This window comes from Xenopus laevis, chromosome 1L (genome assembly GCF_017654675.1).
Source record: "Xenopus laevis strain J_2021 chromosome 1L, Xenopus_laevis_v10.1, whole genome shotgun sequence".
In the NCBI taxonomy this organism is placed as follows: domain Eukaryota; kingdom Metazoa; phylum Chordata; class Amphibia; order Anura; family Pipidae; genus Xenopus; species Xenopus laevis.
Window position 1 is genome coordinate 60,199,135 of NC_054371.1, and position 17,396 is coordinate 60,216,530.

Genomic DNA, 17,396 nt, shown 5'->3' on the forward strand with positions numbered 1-17,396 from the left:
CTTCAGATGAATTTTCTAAATGTAGCAAATAATTATTTGTCATGGCAATAATTACAATTTCAAAATAGCCTCGGGAGCTGGGCAGCATCGCAACCGATGGGGGGAAAATGAGTATTGATTTCATTTATGAACAAATAGCTCTGTAATACTTTGTGCCATTGTATTTCTGTGTATGGAATCTGTGTGTCTTCTGATACAATGAAATCTAATTCAAAATCTTTCCCATCATGCTTAGAAATCTATTCTTTTTCTGCAGTGCCATTTTGTGCACCTCAATTCATTGCCAGCTGTTGTTATTATGTTGTAATTTATATCTTTTTCACTTAATAACTGAAGATTTTATTTCCTTAACATTTATTTTTTATTATAGTTTTTAATATATAAATGGTTTATTCGTGTGCTGTCTCAGCCTAATATATTTATGTCCTGAAACAACCCAACCATGCTGTTTGTCAATAGTGTACTGCAACTTGCTGACTCTGGAATCAGCCAATTAGAACAGGTGGGACCTGTCAGAGACTCTCAGCGTGTGTTGGATGAAGTGGGAAAAACTTTGATTGGAAGAATCCTCAAATAGTTAAATATCAAAAGGACTAAATTACAGGGGGTGATGTATAATGGAGTGAACTGGAGAATCCAATAGGATGGTCTATTTAGGAAGAGAATGCACTGGTCTGGGAAGTTCTCTAATGCAGTATTGTGCCGCCATCTTACCTGCATTGCTCAGTTGTGCCGAGGCATTCCTGTGCATGGGCAGTAGGGTTACATTTCCAGGTCTGTGCATTTTTTTCCCTGTAAGACAGGGGTCCCACATTCAAATGTAAAAGAAGTTGTAGAGCAACATAAACATGCAACATATTTTTGGGGGTGCCAAATTTGGGCTGTAATTAGCTGTTGGTAGCCCCGATGTGGACTGGCAGCCTAAAGGAGACTCTGTTTGGCAGTGCACATGGTTTTTATGCAACTAAAACTTTCCTTTAAGATTGGAATTCAAAATGAAGCACCTGCTTTGAGGCCACTGGGAGCAACATCCAATAGGTTGGTGAACAACATGTTGATCATGAGCCACTGGTTGGGGATCACCACTGTATGGAATAAAAAATAAGTATTACTTACTGGAGATGCACATATAGTTAATTTGGCTTTCCTAGTCCTTAAATCAGTGTGTGTTTATATTTTAACCTTATTCATAAAAATGATGTATCCCAGGTAATATTTATAAGGATTATCCCAGGTTATATGTATTAGGATTAACCTGATAGTCCCATGGTCTATATGTTTAGTTTTTCATCAAGCTCCTGACTGAAATAAATATGACTGAAATAAATATGTTGTTATACTGTTTAATGAGTTTATGCTTCTTTTATCAATACAAGCATTTTTATACATTTCAAAATATCCTTCTGTTTTATTCCGAAGGCAATTCTGCTTAGTAGAGACGGGCAGTACCTATTGACTGGAGGAGACAATGGCGTTGTTATGGTGTGGCAAGTATCAGACCTGAAACAGCTCTTTGCTTACCCAGGCTGCGATGCAGGGATTCGATCCATGACCATGTCTTTTGACCAAAGGTGAGATTAAACAATAGACGTGTGCGAGATTTCTTTCTCCATTTGTGCGGCAGTGACTTGGCAATGTAGTCTGATAAACTCCCAACTATTTCTGAAATAAATTGGTTAATGTCTGGCTAAGGTGACTTTACAATTATGATTTTTGCTGGAAAGATTGTTCATTTCAATAAACACATGTAGAGCTGAATTGTTAGATACATAAGTAGAAACAATAGAATTCTACCTGTATCTGACAATTCAGCACTAACAATGGCCAATGTTCAGGTGCCTTCAAAGGAAACCAATCAAAATTTTCTGGCCATCCCTATAGACAAGCCGACCAATATCCAAGTCTTCTGCTGATATCTGTTGGCTCGTCTCCCACCATACTTGCACCTAGTATTGTACGAAAATAAGTTTTGTATGATATTATCCATGTGTCTATGGCCACCTTAAGTTCTCTGGTTAAGAGACCCCAATTAATGAGCAGAATCTGATGCAAATACGGACTTGTGAAGCTGGTAAATCAAGGACCAAGGTTTTGTCAGCAGTGAGCGGGTCCCACAAGGGCTGAGGGCCTACCAGGTTTTTTCCCTGTGTCCCATCGGCTTTCTGTGTGTGTCTGTGTGTGTATATATATGTGTGTGTGTGTGTGTATATGTGTGTGTGTGTGTGTGTGTGTCTGTGTGTGTGTGTCTGTCTGTGTGTGTGTGACTGTGTGCGACTGTGACTGTGTGCGACTGTGTATGTATATGTGTGCACACTATGCATTATTGGAACTAGACTGTAATCCTTTGTGGCAAAGACTAGTATAAGTCACTGAACCATAGTGTAATATCTCAGCACAGTATAATGGATAATAAAGCATTTCTATACTATAGAAATTGACTTTATATATAGTATCTGTATGTATGTTGATCATGGCAGTGGTTTTTATAATTCTGTTATGTTTCCTTTGTTACTAGGTGCATAATGACAGGCATGGCCTCTGGAAGCATTGTCCTCTTCTACAACGACTTCAATCGCTGGCACCATGAATATCAGACAAGATACTGAAACCAGCAGCCGCCGATATACTTTACTGAAGCACTTGAAGCACTTGCCTATTGTTGCGAGGCGTCTTTACCCATGTCTGTCGAGCGATCTACCACTGCATCCATCCTTCTAAACAGCGACGTTCCATCTGAATGTAAATGAGGCTCAAATTAGCGGAATATTTTTAGAGTTAACTGCTATTTTTGTAGATCTTGAAATTCTGTTGTTTTTTTTGTGGTTCTAGATGAACTGAAGCAAGTTGACTGCTGAGTTCTGTAGTACAACAATTATAAATATATAAATATATATATTTTTAGTCATAAGGAGAAGTCTATTTTCATCAGTGTCTGGGAAAATGAATAACTGATGTCTAAAAACAATGTTTTTTCTATATCTGGTGAGGTGGCCGGGTCTCTGATCTTGATTTTAACTCCGTGGCTGAGGGAGGTTGCGAGGGGCATTTTATGCTGTGCCAGCCTACATATATTTTATGTTATCCTTTTCTTCTCTATTCTGGTTTTCCAAATGATTTTCTTATTGAAAAATTGGAACAATTACTGTCAAGTGATTTAAAAGTCTTGCGAGAATTACTGTTCAGGGATGATTTGTCCTTCCACTAAATATCTGGAGAGAGAAAAACAAATAGATGGAATCAGCCAACACTGGAGCTGATGTTACACCGTTCCTAGAGATGTTTATTTACATGTGTATGCGAATGCTTTTGTTTATACCGATCCAGAAAGGAATAAATTGCATCTTAAATGTTTTTTCTTTTCAACCTTAAATTATAGCCTGTTAGTCAATAGACCGAGTACGGCAATTCATAGAGGCATCTCCATTTTCCTAGAAGACTGTTAACGGTTCCCATTCGCTGCCATTGAACGGGCAGACTGCACAAGCACAGAGTCATATTAATTAACCAGAGAAGTTTTTTCAATGTTCCAATGATCCAGTCTTTCTGAAACATTGCTGTGTGTCTGTGATCTTTGCTTTGTAAGTCTGTCCTGCATAAAGACTTGTTTGTAATTAGTGACCTATGTATGGGCCGAATTGACATTCCAGATCTTTTCCAGGCCAAGGACACACATTTGTCTACTTGTTTGCTAAAGCAGAGCCCCCCTTTTTTTTTTATTCATTTAGTGACAGCGTTTTCATTACCTGTGTGTGTGGGATAAAGTTTCTCAGTTTGAGAGGGGTTGAAAAAAAATAATAAAAAAAATAAATACATTTGTAATTGATAATCTAAGGTGTGTCTGTGTATTCTTATTTATGAGGCTATATCATTGCACAGTTAAATATTTGACTTTTTTGTTTTTCAATTATAACCAGGATTATCAAAAGTAATTCATTTTGCCCCAACTAGTATGCCAATTCATTGTCTATGTAAAGGTGGCCATGGAGCAAATATATGTCCTGTGTAGATGGATTAACTCAACAAAATAGACAAATACAAGAGTCCTCTGCACTCAACCCATTATCAATATATTTAAGACAGCGACATTTTGTGCATACTGCTACTAAAAAATGCCTTACCCTTTAAACAAAACAGGGATTGTTTGTCCATATATTGCAATATATTTAAGCTGGCCAACTACGTCAGAGTCATCCCATATCTGGCCAGTCCTACACTCAATTTTCATCTGATTCATTAAGAATTCTATTGCTTCATTATACATTTTACAAAGGGACTAGGTTTTACCTGCAACTTACTAGCTGCTTTCAAAGTAAAACTCCCAAACTTGGCTGCCCTTTTATTAGACACCAGTGGGATCACCTGCCTATAGTTGGGAAGGGTGGGGGTTACCTCAACTCGACAAAAACTCAACAAAATGACATATTGACCCTGACTGTTATGGTCCTAGTGAACAAAAGTCCTAAAAGACATGCTTTTAAGGCTTTCAAGTTAGCTGGTACAGCCGAATCATTTATAAGGTACAAGGAGGCCAATAAATCATGCAAAGAAGCTATAAGGCAAGCTAAAATTGATATAGAAAAGGATATTGCAGCAAGCAGTAAAAAAAATCAAAAATTATTTTTTAAATATGTTAATAGTAAAAAATGAAGCAGGAAGGGGTGGGACCCTTACTATCAGAGGGGGGTCAGCTGGTTGATGAAAACAAAGTAAAAGTGCAGATTCGGAACTCATATTTTTCATCTGTCTACACAAATGAGGAACCAATAAGGGAAGGTTTCCTTCTTAATAGTCCCAATTCTAGTAATACAACTAATGATGCATGGTTCACACATGAAGAAATTCAAAAGAGACTTGAACATGTTAAGATTAACAAAGGTCCGGGGCCAGATGGTATTCATCCCAGGGTAATTAGCGATCTTAGCTCTGTGATTGCCAAACCTCTTTACTTAATTTTTCAGGATTCATTGAGATCTGGCATAGTGCCGAGAGACTGGCGAATTGCTAATGTGATGCCTCTATTCAAAAAAGGATCCCATTCTCAGCCTCAAAACTATAGGCCAGTTAGTCTGACGTCAGTGGTAGGAAAGATTTCGAAGGGTTGATAAAGGATAAGATACTGGACTTCATAGCGAATCATAATATTATGAGTTTGTGCCAGCATGGTTTTATGCGTAATAGATCTTGCCAGACTAACTTAATTTCTTTTCATGAGAAGGTAAGTAGAGACCTCGATTCTGGGATGGCAGTGGATGTGATTTACTTAGACTTTGCTAAAGCATTTGATATAGTGCCACACAAAAGGTTACTGGTTAAATTAAGGAATGTTGGCCTGGAACATAGTATTTGTACCTGGATAGAGAACTGGCTAAAAGATAGACTACAAAGAGTGGTGGTAAATGGAACATTTTCTAATTGGACCAGTGTTGTTAGTGGAGTACCGCAGGGCTCTGTACTAGGTCCCTTGCTTTTCAACTTGTTTATTAATGACCTGGAGGTGGGCATTGAAAGTACTACACTTTACAAGTACATTAGAGGACATTATAGACAAATAGCAGGGGACCTTTTTACCCATAAAGTGGATCACCGTACCAGAGGCCACCCCTTTAGACTAGAAGAAAAGAACTTTCATTTGAAGCAACGTAGGGGGTTCTTCACAGTCAGGACAGTGAGGTTGTGGAATGCACTGCCGGGTGATGTTGTGATGGCTGATTCAGTTAATGCCTTTAAGAATGGCTTGGATGATTTTTTGGACAGACATAATATCAAAGGCTATTGTGATACTAAACTCTATAGTTAGTATAGGTATGGGTATATAGAATTTAATTAAAAGTAGGGAGGGGTGTGTGTATGGATGCTGGGTTTTCATTTGGAGGGGTTGAACTTGATGGACTGTCTTTTTTCAACCCAATTTAACTATGTAACTATGTAACTATGTAAATGACACGGAAGTCAAAGCCTCCCAGGGTCCCCAGACAAGCTCTGATACAAGAATGAAGGAGTCCTGGACCATAAAAACCAAATACTTACCATTCCACTTCTATACACAGAATCTCCTCCCAGACCCAACCACCCTGCCCTGGGCACCAAAAGTTATGAGATAATATTTCTCCCATATGCTTTATCGTATGGTACAAGGTTAACTAGAGAACCTTCTCCGAGGCCTATCTATTTTTATTGGTGGACCTTTAATAACGTTAAGACGTTAAATGTGTCTATCGTCTATCAAAAATAGGATTTGAATAAAAGTATTTCATTTCAGACTTGGCCCACAACATTATTCTATCCACAATGAGTTATAAACCCCAATGTGTTCCTTCTTTCAACCTATTTACACTTATACCCTATAATAGAGGTATAGAGGCTTATTGATATTATTTACTGCATTTGCAGTCATGCAAAGATGGAGGCAATCGTTGCACAAATTGGCACCATTAATTAAAGGTACTTGCATCCAAAGCCATTCCTTGCACCCAGGTCTGGGAACAAAAATAGGCCCTAGTGTTTCAGGTTAAGAAAAACAGATAGAAGGTGCATTATGAGGCCAGTATGTGAAAAAATGCACAATTTATTGCTCACATATAATTCTCTAAAACACTGGCCGGCCAGGAAACACAGTAAATAAATTATCAATAAATATGCATAAAAACAATTACTCCTTCAATCCAGGTGGATAATCACTTTTCCTGTGAAGAATAATATAGTAACTGTTCCTTGGTTGTTGTGTATGCTTGTGGATTGACAAAAAATCTGTAAATTGTAGTTCAGCAAAATAGAAAAGTTATTTCAATTGGGAATAAAGATCAAAAAAACTTTTCCCATATGGTGCAGCAGTGAAATATGCAGAGTGCTTATCTTAGAGTGGATTAACAGGCAGATAGATGAATGGCTATGGATAGAAAGCCAATTTCTTAGCAGCTGTGTTGGGGCGTCCCCCACTCCCTCCTCCTTGCCAGCTGTAAGAGCCCCCCAAAAAATAATTGGATTGATCTCATCAGATTCTCAGTTCCGGTTTTTCCTCGAGGGAACAGCCGGGTTTGAACTCTCGGCAATCTCAAGCCTGTTTCACTGCTCTGCAGATGTCCTTTTCACGATGATCCAAGATGGCGCACAGTCTGTTATAGTGCGTGCATTTAACAGCAGAACGCAACCTCTGGATCTTTTTCATGATTTTACACTGCTTCACCAATTTCACGGTCTTCACGAATTAGCGGATCACGTACAAGTACGATCAAGTACCAGCAAGGCACAGATTATCACGATTTTTTCGTTGTTTGAACTAAAAACATACAGAAATAAAAGTCCAACCTAAGTAATGATCCCACCTGGGTACTGCCCAGATAGTGTTTCAGGCACACAGACGCCCAAAGAGCACAACCAGGGGCTCAAACAACCCCCACAAGCCCAATAAATAGTAACTGTCTATGGTAACATACTGCAGCCCCTCTAACATTTGCCAGAACCCACAAATTACCAGTCTGGGCCTGCTTGCACCTCCACATAGCTCAGCTCTATTTCTCTCAGCTCTCGCTGTTTCTGTCCCACCACCTAATCTGAGAGTAGTTGCATATATTGACACTGGGATAACCTGAAGCTAGGGTTGCTACCTGGCTGGTATTTTACTGGCCTGGCCGGTAAAAATGATGGTTGATCCCAATGTTATTAATAGGGAAAAGAGATAAATTTATAGGAAGGCTGGTATTTTTTTCCAGAAAAGGTGGCAACCCTACCTGAAGCTACCACCACCTTCAGTCACTCGTGTGTCAAAAAATACAGGACGAACACCCCTGGATTAATAGTAATATAGTCCTATTGGAATCATCTTTCACAGTACTTCTTAGGTGATGTATGGTCCATTATGTTTTTAAATGAAAAACAAGTATCATATTTGACAAACAAGCAAGTAGGGGATCCATGGATTTGACACATTGTTCCTCAGAGTTGTGGTCAGGTCCTCGTCTTTACATAACCATATTAACACTAGTTCATTCTGCTTTGTACATGGTAAAATCTTGGTCTTCTTATCACAGTGGAGACTGATGTTCCCCCCTGGCTTTTAATAAACTTGAGAAACAAATTTCTTTAACTTTATGAAGATGCAGTAAAACGTTTGTTGCTAATTGCAATTTCTACCTGAAATCTGACCTGGTTCAGAGGATGAGCCTTTCATTTTCATTTTATAAACCCAGCTTTGAGTTATAATGAAACATCGCACAAGAGAGCAGATTTCCTATTTTTTGTCTATCGATCTGTATGTACAGGCATTGTCTGTATACTTAATAAAGAAAGGCTATGACGATTTATCGAAGATAAAGAAACCATACATTAACCATTTCAAGCCAAATAAAGCTCCAAAAGGGGGATCTCATTCAGTTCTCTAGGGGACCACCCTGTTCAGTTTTGAAATCTTCCACAGATGGTTGGACAGTGTATGGATTTAACATAATGCCAGATTCCTGTACGGTGCCAGCAAATTTCCTCTTTTCAAGTTCCAGTGCCCTTAGTTCTGAACAACAAAGTACTGACACCAGGCCCGGACTGGCAATCTGTGGGTTCTGGTGGCAAATGCCAGAGGGGCTTCTATAAGGTGCCATAGAAAGTCACTATTTAGTGGGCTGATTGGGCCTCTGTGAACCTGAAATGCCAGGGCCTATTCTGATTTTCAGTCCAGACCTGACTGACACAACATTTCTGCCTGATTGATAGTGTGTGTACTGACTCATTTCACTTTATACCAACACACCTTCTGTATTGAGTAGCCATTACAACTGCACAAATGTAAACAACCACATTGCTGGCAACTTTGTAATACTGGCCCCGGCTAGGGTTGCCACCTGTCTGGTATTTTACCGGTAAAAATGATGGTTGATCCCAATGTTATTTATAGGGAAAAAAGATAAATATATATAAGAAGGCCGGTATATTTTTCCAGAAAAGGTGGCAACCCTTGCCTCGACAGGTGTAAAACACCGGCCTGGTGTCAACCCTACACTCAACTTAATCATGAAATGTACAGGAACTGGCAATGGGAATCGGCTCTGGATTAAATACCTCTGTGTGGTTAAGTAAATACATCACTGGGATATAACATCTAACTGCCCGTACTATACGGTTAGTGCTCTTTCAATGTCAGTAACGTAATTAGGTGGGGCAGCCAACTGCAGCTGGCTACAGCAGGGTGTGATCTGCCGGGGGGGGTGGGGGCGTGCGGGGGTGCGGACCCTGGTCCAATTGCACCCCCTGCTCCCCTGGTAGTTACACCACTGTTCCATCTTTATTACAGATTTCTGGTATGTGTTAGTTATGTCATACAGAATACTACAGTTCCCAGAATTCATTCTCTTTCTCTCGCTCTCTCCTCTTTTTTTGCCAAATTGGGCTACTAATGTCAAGCCCAGGCATGTTTCCAAAGTACAAACTAGCCAAGGTATGAATTCAGACTAGTTTTTGAAGCCTTGGTGGGCTTGTACGTTAAAAACTAGCCAATTAGATTTAGAATGGATGATCTTCTCCAGAGAAATAGAATAAGGAATAGATGGTCTCTTTATATCTCATCTTTAGAGGCTGATAAGAGGTAATTTATCCTTGGTCTTATGGGACAAGATCTATGCTAATAAAATGCTAAAAGAGATATTTAATGCCTTCATTCACAAAAATGGTTCTTCATATATTTTTTGGCATTGTCAGACTTTAATTGGTAGGAGAGAATACCAGGTCTATTTTTCTAAATTATCTAAATTAATTTTATTTTACTTTATTATTATTATTCTGATATTTCATTATTTTATGTTATTTGTATTTCCCCTTTTTCTTTGTTTGTTTATTTATTTTGTTGTCTTTCATGTCAAATGTTTACTGTAATGCTCATGAATACTTCTTTTGCTCCTTATTGAAACACTGTATGTTTATCATATTGTCATATACTTGTCATATACTTGTATTTTATTGAAAATCTCAATAAAAAGAATTTCAAAAAAAAAAAAAAAAAAAAAAAAAAACTAGCCAAATATTTATTCCCCTAATGTGCCATCCCAGTGCATTTTTGTTAATATAGTTTTTATTTAAAGGAGAACTAAACCCCCCATTCATCAAAAATCCCCGTCCCTTTCCGTCCATTGCCTCCCCCCTAAATGCTTTTCTCCGTTGTTAGTAACTGGAAAAAGTGTCCCTGTCATGTACCTTGGCATAATTATGCAGAGTAGTGCAGATAAGCTCTCCGGCGCCATCTTCTGTATCTTCTTTTCCTTTAGTAATCTTCAGCGCTTTCCACGCATGCGATGTAGGCATGAATACCAAAATGGTCTCAACTGCGCATGCGTGAAATACTGCGCAGCGCTCACTTTCGCGAAGAAACAGAAGATGGCACCAGAGAGCTCCGCTTCGCTATTCTGCACAATTATGCCAAGGTACAGGGACACTTTTTCAACTGAGTTACTAAGGAGGGAGAAAGCAATGAGGGGGGCCAATGGACAGAAGGGGATGGGGATTTTTGATTAACAGGGGGTTTAGTTCTCCTTTAACAAATGCCTACAGCCAAGATTAATATGCAACTACAATACCCAGAATCCAATGGGAGTAGAAAGGCATAGAAAACAACTCCCTTTTATATTTCTATTTGCTGCAGTCCCAACCTCTGTCTGTATTGCACCCCGCTGCATCTTCTATGTGATAATCACATGTCCCGTACAAATAGATTTATAGTTAGCTGCTCCTATATGCTTTTGTCATATTGATTGTTCAGTGTACTAATTCACAAACATGCATAAATAACGCCCATGTGTAAGGGTCTGGCCACACAAGCAGATTCTGGGAGATTAGTCACCCCCAGCGACAAATCTCCTCTTCTTCGGGGCGACAATCTCCCCGAACTGCCTTCCCCCCGCCCTCCACCGGCTAAAATGAAAATCGCCTCACAAGGAAACTTTAAACGACTTCGGAAATCAAAGCACCGCAAGTGCATTGCCGCAGGCGATTTTCATTTTAGAGGGCGGGGGGAAGGCAGTTCGGGGAGATTGTCGCCCCGAAGAAGAGGAGATTTGTCGCTGGGTCGACTAATCTCCCCGAATCTGCTTGTGTAGCCAGACCCTAAGAGCCCTTATAGGGAAGTGTAATTAAATGAAATAATCCTCTCCTTTTCTCTTACAGAGCAGCAGTTGTGGCATGATTTAGGGCTAATTAGCTTTACAACAGAACATTCTCACCACAGTGGTCAGTGATCTTGTCTGAGACTCACTGTGTCAATAAGTGCAGGATTAAGAGCTCTAAACTGGACTGATCAGCAGAGGGAACAAGATAAGAAACTTTATGCAAAGGAAAAAATGGCAATTCGATGTGTAATTGTAATTTTATGAGCACTGCATTTATTTAACAGTTTCTGGCAGGTTTTAACTCATGGAAAAAAATATGTCCATGTAGAAGTCAATTGAAGGGAACTTGTCGCCCTCAGAAATAAATTCTATTCTTTTGGGTTATTCAAGCTAAATAAACTTTACTTGTACTATATAAATTATTACATTTTGTCTCCTTTGTTCTTTTGGAATCCACAATCACAGCAAGCAGATATGCACCAATTGATGCCTATTATGTAGTTATCCAGTTATCTAGGCCGGGTTGTCCCAAAAAGGAAGATCTGATACAGAAGCCCATGCGCAAGCTACAGATTTGTAGAGTTAGACATCAGGGAAGTGCAGAAATGAAAGTGAAAGTATTTGCGGAGCCTCAAAAATACAGGTGGGGAAAGCTATGGATGTTTAGAAAAAGGAATTTGGGTTTCATGTTTAATTTGAAAAGTAGTTACAGCTTTTTATGTCTGAGTGACAAGTCCCCTTTAAGAATACATGTGTAGGGATGTGATAATTTAGACACCCTCAGATAATATTGGCAGGCACATCCTAAAGGTTTTAGACACCTAAATGGGTCCTAATAGGGACCTGTGTCATTGCTCTGCTTATGTGTGCCCCTGTAGTTCTCACAGTGTACACTAGATGGCACTGTGGTATAGTATAAAGGTCTAGCAAACCATGCGGTCTGGGTCCATTTTGCTTTAGCCCTTACCAAGCAGGCAGGAAGGGAATGGATAATGGAACCTAGGTGCTTAGGCCCTAGTAAAGTGGATAGCTATACATTGTCATAGATCACTCTAGGACTGATAGATAGGTTATATAGTTGAGCAGCTCAAGGCTCAGACGAGGAGTGTCAGAGGGATTAAGATCCCGGATACTAATAATCCAGAAGTAGGGACTAAGTGCATAGACTTAAGTATGGTAGAATTTCCCCTAGGTTCCACTTAGTGTGCAGGCTGAAAGCTGGGGTACCTTCTCAATTGCTGCTTAACTACTGCTGTAACTGTTCCATTGCCTGCAGAGATCAAGCGGTGTTCTTGATGCTGTGAGTATAAGATAATCCTTTATGTTATATGTCCTATGTACTCCTATGTGGATTGTTCTGTAAATAAACTCAGTTCCTGTTTAAGCATAAAAGAACCACTGGCGCCCTGTTCTTGTGCATAAGCACATTGTTACAGTTGCACTACACCCTGCCTCCACACCATTGCGAGGGCTTGCACCTGAAAGAAAGGTCTCATCCGTGGAACAATCATATTTGAAAGTAAGCTCATAATAGAGACTATGCCACGCAATTTATTATAGCGCTACACATGCAATGTATTTTCCATTAAAAGGGTCTTAATGCTTAGGATATTGACATAGAGGTCACCTTTTAGCCACAAGCAGACATTTCCTATTTAAGTCAAGGTGAGAAAGTGAAAACAAGTGCAATTTTAAAGGAGAAGGATAGGCATATTTAATTGGGGGTGCCAAAAGTTAGGCACCCCCAAGTAGTGATGGGCGAATTTGCGCCGTTTCGCTTCGCCGAAAAATTCGCGAATTTCGTGCGAAATTCGCGAAACGGCGAAAAATTCGCGAAACGGCGCCGGCGTCTCGTTTTTGACGCCGGCGCCCGTTTTTGACGCCGGCGCCCGTTTTTTCGACGCCGGCGCCCGTTTTGGGCGCCGGCGTCCGTTTTTCGAAAAAAAAATTTTGACGCCGGCGAATTTTTTTGACGCGAATTTTCGCGGACGATTCGCGAATTTATTCGCTGGCGGCGAAACGCGCAAATTCGCCGCGAATTCGCGCCTGGCGAATAAATTCGCCCATCACTACCCCCAAGTGATTGTATTGACTTACCTGACTCCCCAGGCTGAAAATCAGCAGAAAACTGCACCGGCCCGGGGTTATACCAGTGAGCACTACAAAAAGATCCTCTTCCTTCTTCTCCCAGGGCAGACGCATGTACAGTAGAATGAAATAACTGGCTTCTTCGTTTAAGTTTTGCTTTTCACTACTGCACATGCGCACCCACTTGAAGAAAGAGAACCCAGAGTTTGTGCAGTTTTCTGCTGATAGGAGCACCAGCCCAAGGTGTGAGGTAAGTAAATACAATCACTTGGGGGTGCCTAACTTTTGACACCCCCTTTAAGAACAATTCCATGTTTTTTCAAACAAAGCAGTTTTTTCCCAGAATTCCAGTCTTTTCATGATTATATGGGGGAGTTGCGTTGAGAATTTTCAGTTGTACAGTTGGCATGCAAGTGATATGTGCCCTACTCTAAAAACTCAAGGTGACCCTCTACCAGTAATGTGTAGTTTTCCTAAAAGTAGTAGTTCTGCTTTAAATTAACTGTTTTTATTATATAGGATCATAGATAGTCTATATTATACTAAGCAATTGGTCTTTGTTGGACCCAGTTTCTAGAGTCCAATTTACCCTAAAGGTCCCCATAGACGCAAAGATTTTTCTTTGGTGAACGACCGATTTTAGCGAAATCCGACCAATCCATCAAATTATTGTGCAATTATTGGGAATTGAACGATCGTAATCTTCCGATTTTTCGCCATCTGTCAGAAAATTGACCGGCCAGGTTAAAAAATCTTTATCAGTCCCAGTGCAATCTATCTATGTTTGCAGGGCCGAGCAGGCAGCTCCCCTGGCAATATCACCTGAAATGGTCTTTTTAGTTGATGGACACATCGTACATTTGAATGATCATTTCGAGATAATCGTGGTCTCACATCTATGGCCAGCTTTATGCGGTTGTTTACTTACTGATGATGATTTACTAACCCTCACCAGTCCAGTTCCTGATAATAACTGGTCTTTTATCTTCTAACTTGTAGTAGACTGATCAAAACAAATTATTTACTGGTTGCTTTGGAAAACTGCCCCGTAGATTGAATATACACCAAATGCCAGCTATTATTAAAATGTGACTGTTTGCCTTCAGTCTGGTACTTAGCCAAATCTAGAAATCTCCCTAAATGGAGAAATGTAACACTGCTTAGTAAATCTGTGCCACTGTCATATTCATTCTCTATTATGCAATATACAGTTATTGGATCCGTTATCAGGAAAGCTCTGAATTACAGGAAAGCTATCAATAATAAAAAAAGTAGCTTGTACTTGATCCAAACTAAGATATAATTAATCCTTATTGGAAACAAAACAAGTCTGTTTGTTTTAATTAATGTATCAATTATTTTTTAGTTGACTTAAGGTATGAACATTCAAATGACAGAAAGATCCTTAATTATCATCATCATCATTTATTTATATAGCGCTGTCAAGATACGCAGTGCTTTAATTTGGAAAACCCTGGGTCCCGAGCATTCTGGATAACAGGTCTCATTAGTAAATCTTTGTTTAGTTAATCATCTGGGTGTGTATGATCAGTGGCTGCCAACAGATAATCCTCGTTTCACCTGACTGTTGTGATGAAGTTTCTTCTGTTGGTAAGAACAAGTGAAGAGAACCTGCACCGTTTCTATATCTTTCTCACTATATATACAGTACATATCTACAATTTTAAGGGCGGTTTTTCCAGCATTCCTCTGCGTTGTGCTTTCTTCTGTTCAGCCGCAGGGGAGCGCAGGAGTGGACGCAATCGTGAAGGGGGCTAGGTCCGGATTTGTGGAAATGCCATCTAAGCCCTGACCTAGGGTGGCAGGATTTTAGGGGGGCGGCATGCTGCCCAACCACACCCACATTGGTTCAAAAACACTGGGGATGCTCTGGAGATACAATCATTTTTTAAATTTCCAATGCGTCAATCTCCATTGCTCCAGTCCAGATGATGAAAATTTGCACTAATAAAGGGGAGGGGACAGGGGCGACGAATGGCAGTGGGCCTAGGGGCGCACACTATGTAAATCTGGCCCTGAAGGGGACTGTACTTACACAGACCCGCATGTATGTGCCGAACACAGGTGAAATGCAACATGCTGCGTCCCACCTGCGTTTGTCGCTTACATGCGTCTGTGTAAGTACAGCCCCCTTCATGATAATTGAATGCATCTACTCCTGTGCTCCCCTGCCGGTGAACGGAGAAAAAGCGCAATGCAGGGGAGCGCGGGAAAAACTGCCCGTGTGTAAGAGCCCTTAGGAAAATTTGTTTGCTGCAGTTGCAAGAAAACCATGAATAGGACTGCTGGGAGTCGTAGCCCTGAAGCTCCAACAGTTGAAAACCCCTTAAATAAATAATGATTGTGCTCACTAGTGCTCAAAGGTTCCACAGCAGAGGCCAGTGAGAAATGGCTGGGGAGCTCTGCACCCCTCTAGTGAAACTCAATTCTGTAATGGGATACACTTGAAGCTTGATGATTATTTGTTTATTTGACATAATCAAAGACTGGGTGAAAATGCCCTGCATCCAGAAATCACCATACTCTTCCTGATGGTGTTTATCTTAATTGTACCATTGCTAGAAATGGCCCCAGGCTGTGCAATTTAAGAAGCTCCGTTACCCCTGGGAGATGCGATCACAACTAGCAGAAACATGTGAAAGGGACTTTGAGACAAATATACTGCACACAAACTAGAAAGGACGTGTTTTATTCTCTGATGTGTTCAGCTAGGCCCTTATTTAATGTACATTGGGTAAGAGGAAGGAAACTGACTATGGCAAATAATGGCTGAAGGGGAGCACATTCATTTTACTATTCCCAAAGGATTGGAACCATAAAATATGAACAGCTACAAAGAATGCCATGGGAAGATTCAATGGGCTGTGTTTGCTTAATATTCTCACAACGCACAACTATAGGGAACATTTTTAGTAATAATAATAATAATAATATTGTTTCTCAATGGAAGCAAGTCATACGTCACCTTATAGTTCTGCCCTGCCTGCTCTCAGTCCCTTCTGCATTCACTGGAACTCAGCCATGAACTATTGCTATTGCCGTAATTATGTCTGGAAATGAAATTCTGATATGTTCTCTGCTGAGGGATTAAACTGATTACTTTGTTATTGTATGTACATATTTATTCTTTACATAAATACACTGCAGTCCATTGGGATTCATTTCATATTTAAGTATTTCATGCAGAACAAAGTGGAGAGAAGGAAACTATGCTGATCATAGTTAAAGGGGTAGTTCACCTTTGAGTTAATTTTTCATATGTTCTAGAATGGCCCATTCTAAACAAATTTTCATTGGTCTCCATTTTTTCTTTGTTAAAGTTTTTCTACTGATTTGTCCTTTTCTATTGGCTCTTTCCAGCTTTCCAATGGGGGTCGCCGACCCCATCTAAAAACACCCTCTCCTAGTCATATTCCAGTCTCTTATTCAAATCGGTGCTAGAGTAATTTGGACCCTAAAAAACAGATTGCTGAAACGGAAAACTGAATAAAAAGCTAAATAACTCAAAAACCTTCAATAATAAAAAATTAAAACAAATTGCAAATTGTTTCAGAACATCACTTTCTACGTCATACTAAAAGTTATCTCAGAAGTGGAAAATCCCTTTATTGCTAAAGATGTGCCCATTAAACAACTGTTTCTGACAGGTGCCTAAGCAACGCTCATTCCAAGTGAAGGTTGTATATGAAGCATGATCTTTTCCAGGCAATTCTCTAACATAAGTTTAGAACTAAGATAAACCCTGGCAAAAGTGCCCCTGCTACAGAAACCCAACAAACAACAGGGAGGATTCACAGAACTGGAGTAATATTACCCCTGACTAGTACTCAGCAGCAACTAATACAACATTAGCCACAATCTATCAATAACGATGGCTAGACTTGAGTGGACTAGATCATTATCCTGACAAACCGATCTCTGGCCATTTTGTCTACAAACACCCCTGTGCCAATACAAGCCCTGATTTGTTTGCTTGGCAATTACCTGAAATAACTGATCAGATAGGAGAGTGGTTCATCTATATAAGTAAATGTATTTATTAACATTTGAGAAAAGAAACTGTGCAACACAGCAGGGTAATTCCTAACCAGAAATCTGTTTTGTTTTTGGTCACGAATAAGATGCAAACAATTTAGGGAAAGACTGGCTTAACTGGTCAAATATCTTCCCATGAGTATCCAGTTCAATCCTGGAATTGCTCTC

At 39.9% G+C, this 17,396-nt stretch overlaps 1 protein-coding gene across 2 annotated transcripts in view; it reads left to right on the forward strand.

Annotated features, from left to right (window-relative positions):
• Positions 1–3,831, forward strand: part of LOC108699406 (lipopolysaccharide-responsive and beige-like anchor protein) — a 392,949-nt gene extending 389,118 nt beyond the window's left edge. For both annotated transcript variants that reach the window (XM_041589518.1, XM_018231478.2), the window contains exons 55-56: positions 1,420–1,571; positions 2,516–3,831. In XM_041589518.1, coding sequence (XP_041445452.1) covers positions 1,420–1,571; positions 2,516–2,606 — 243 coding nt within the window. In that variant the 3' untranslated portion in view covers positions 2,607–3,831. The remainder of the gene's footprint in view (positions 1–1,419; positions 1,572–2,515) is intronic.
• The last annotated feature ends 13,565 nt before the right edge of the window (positions 3,832–17,396 follow it).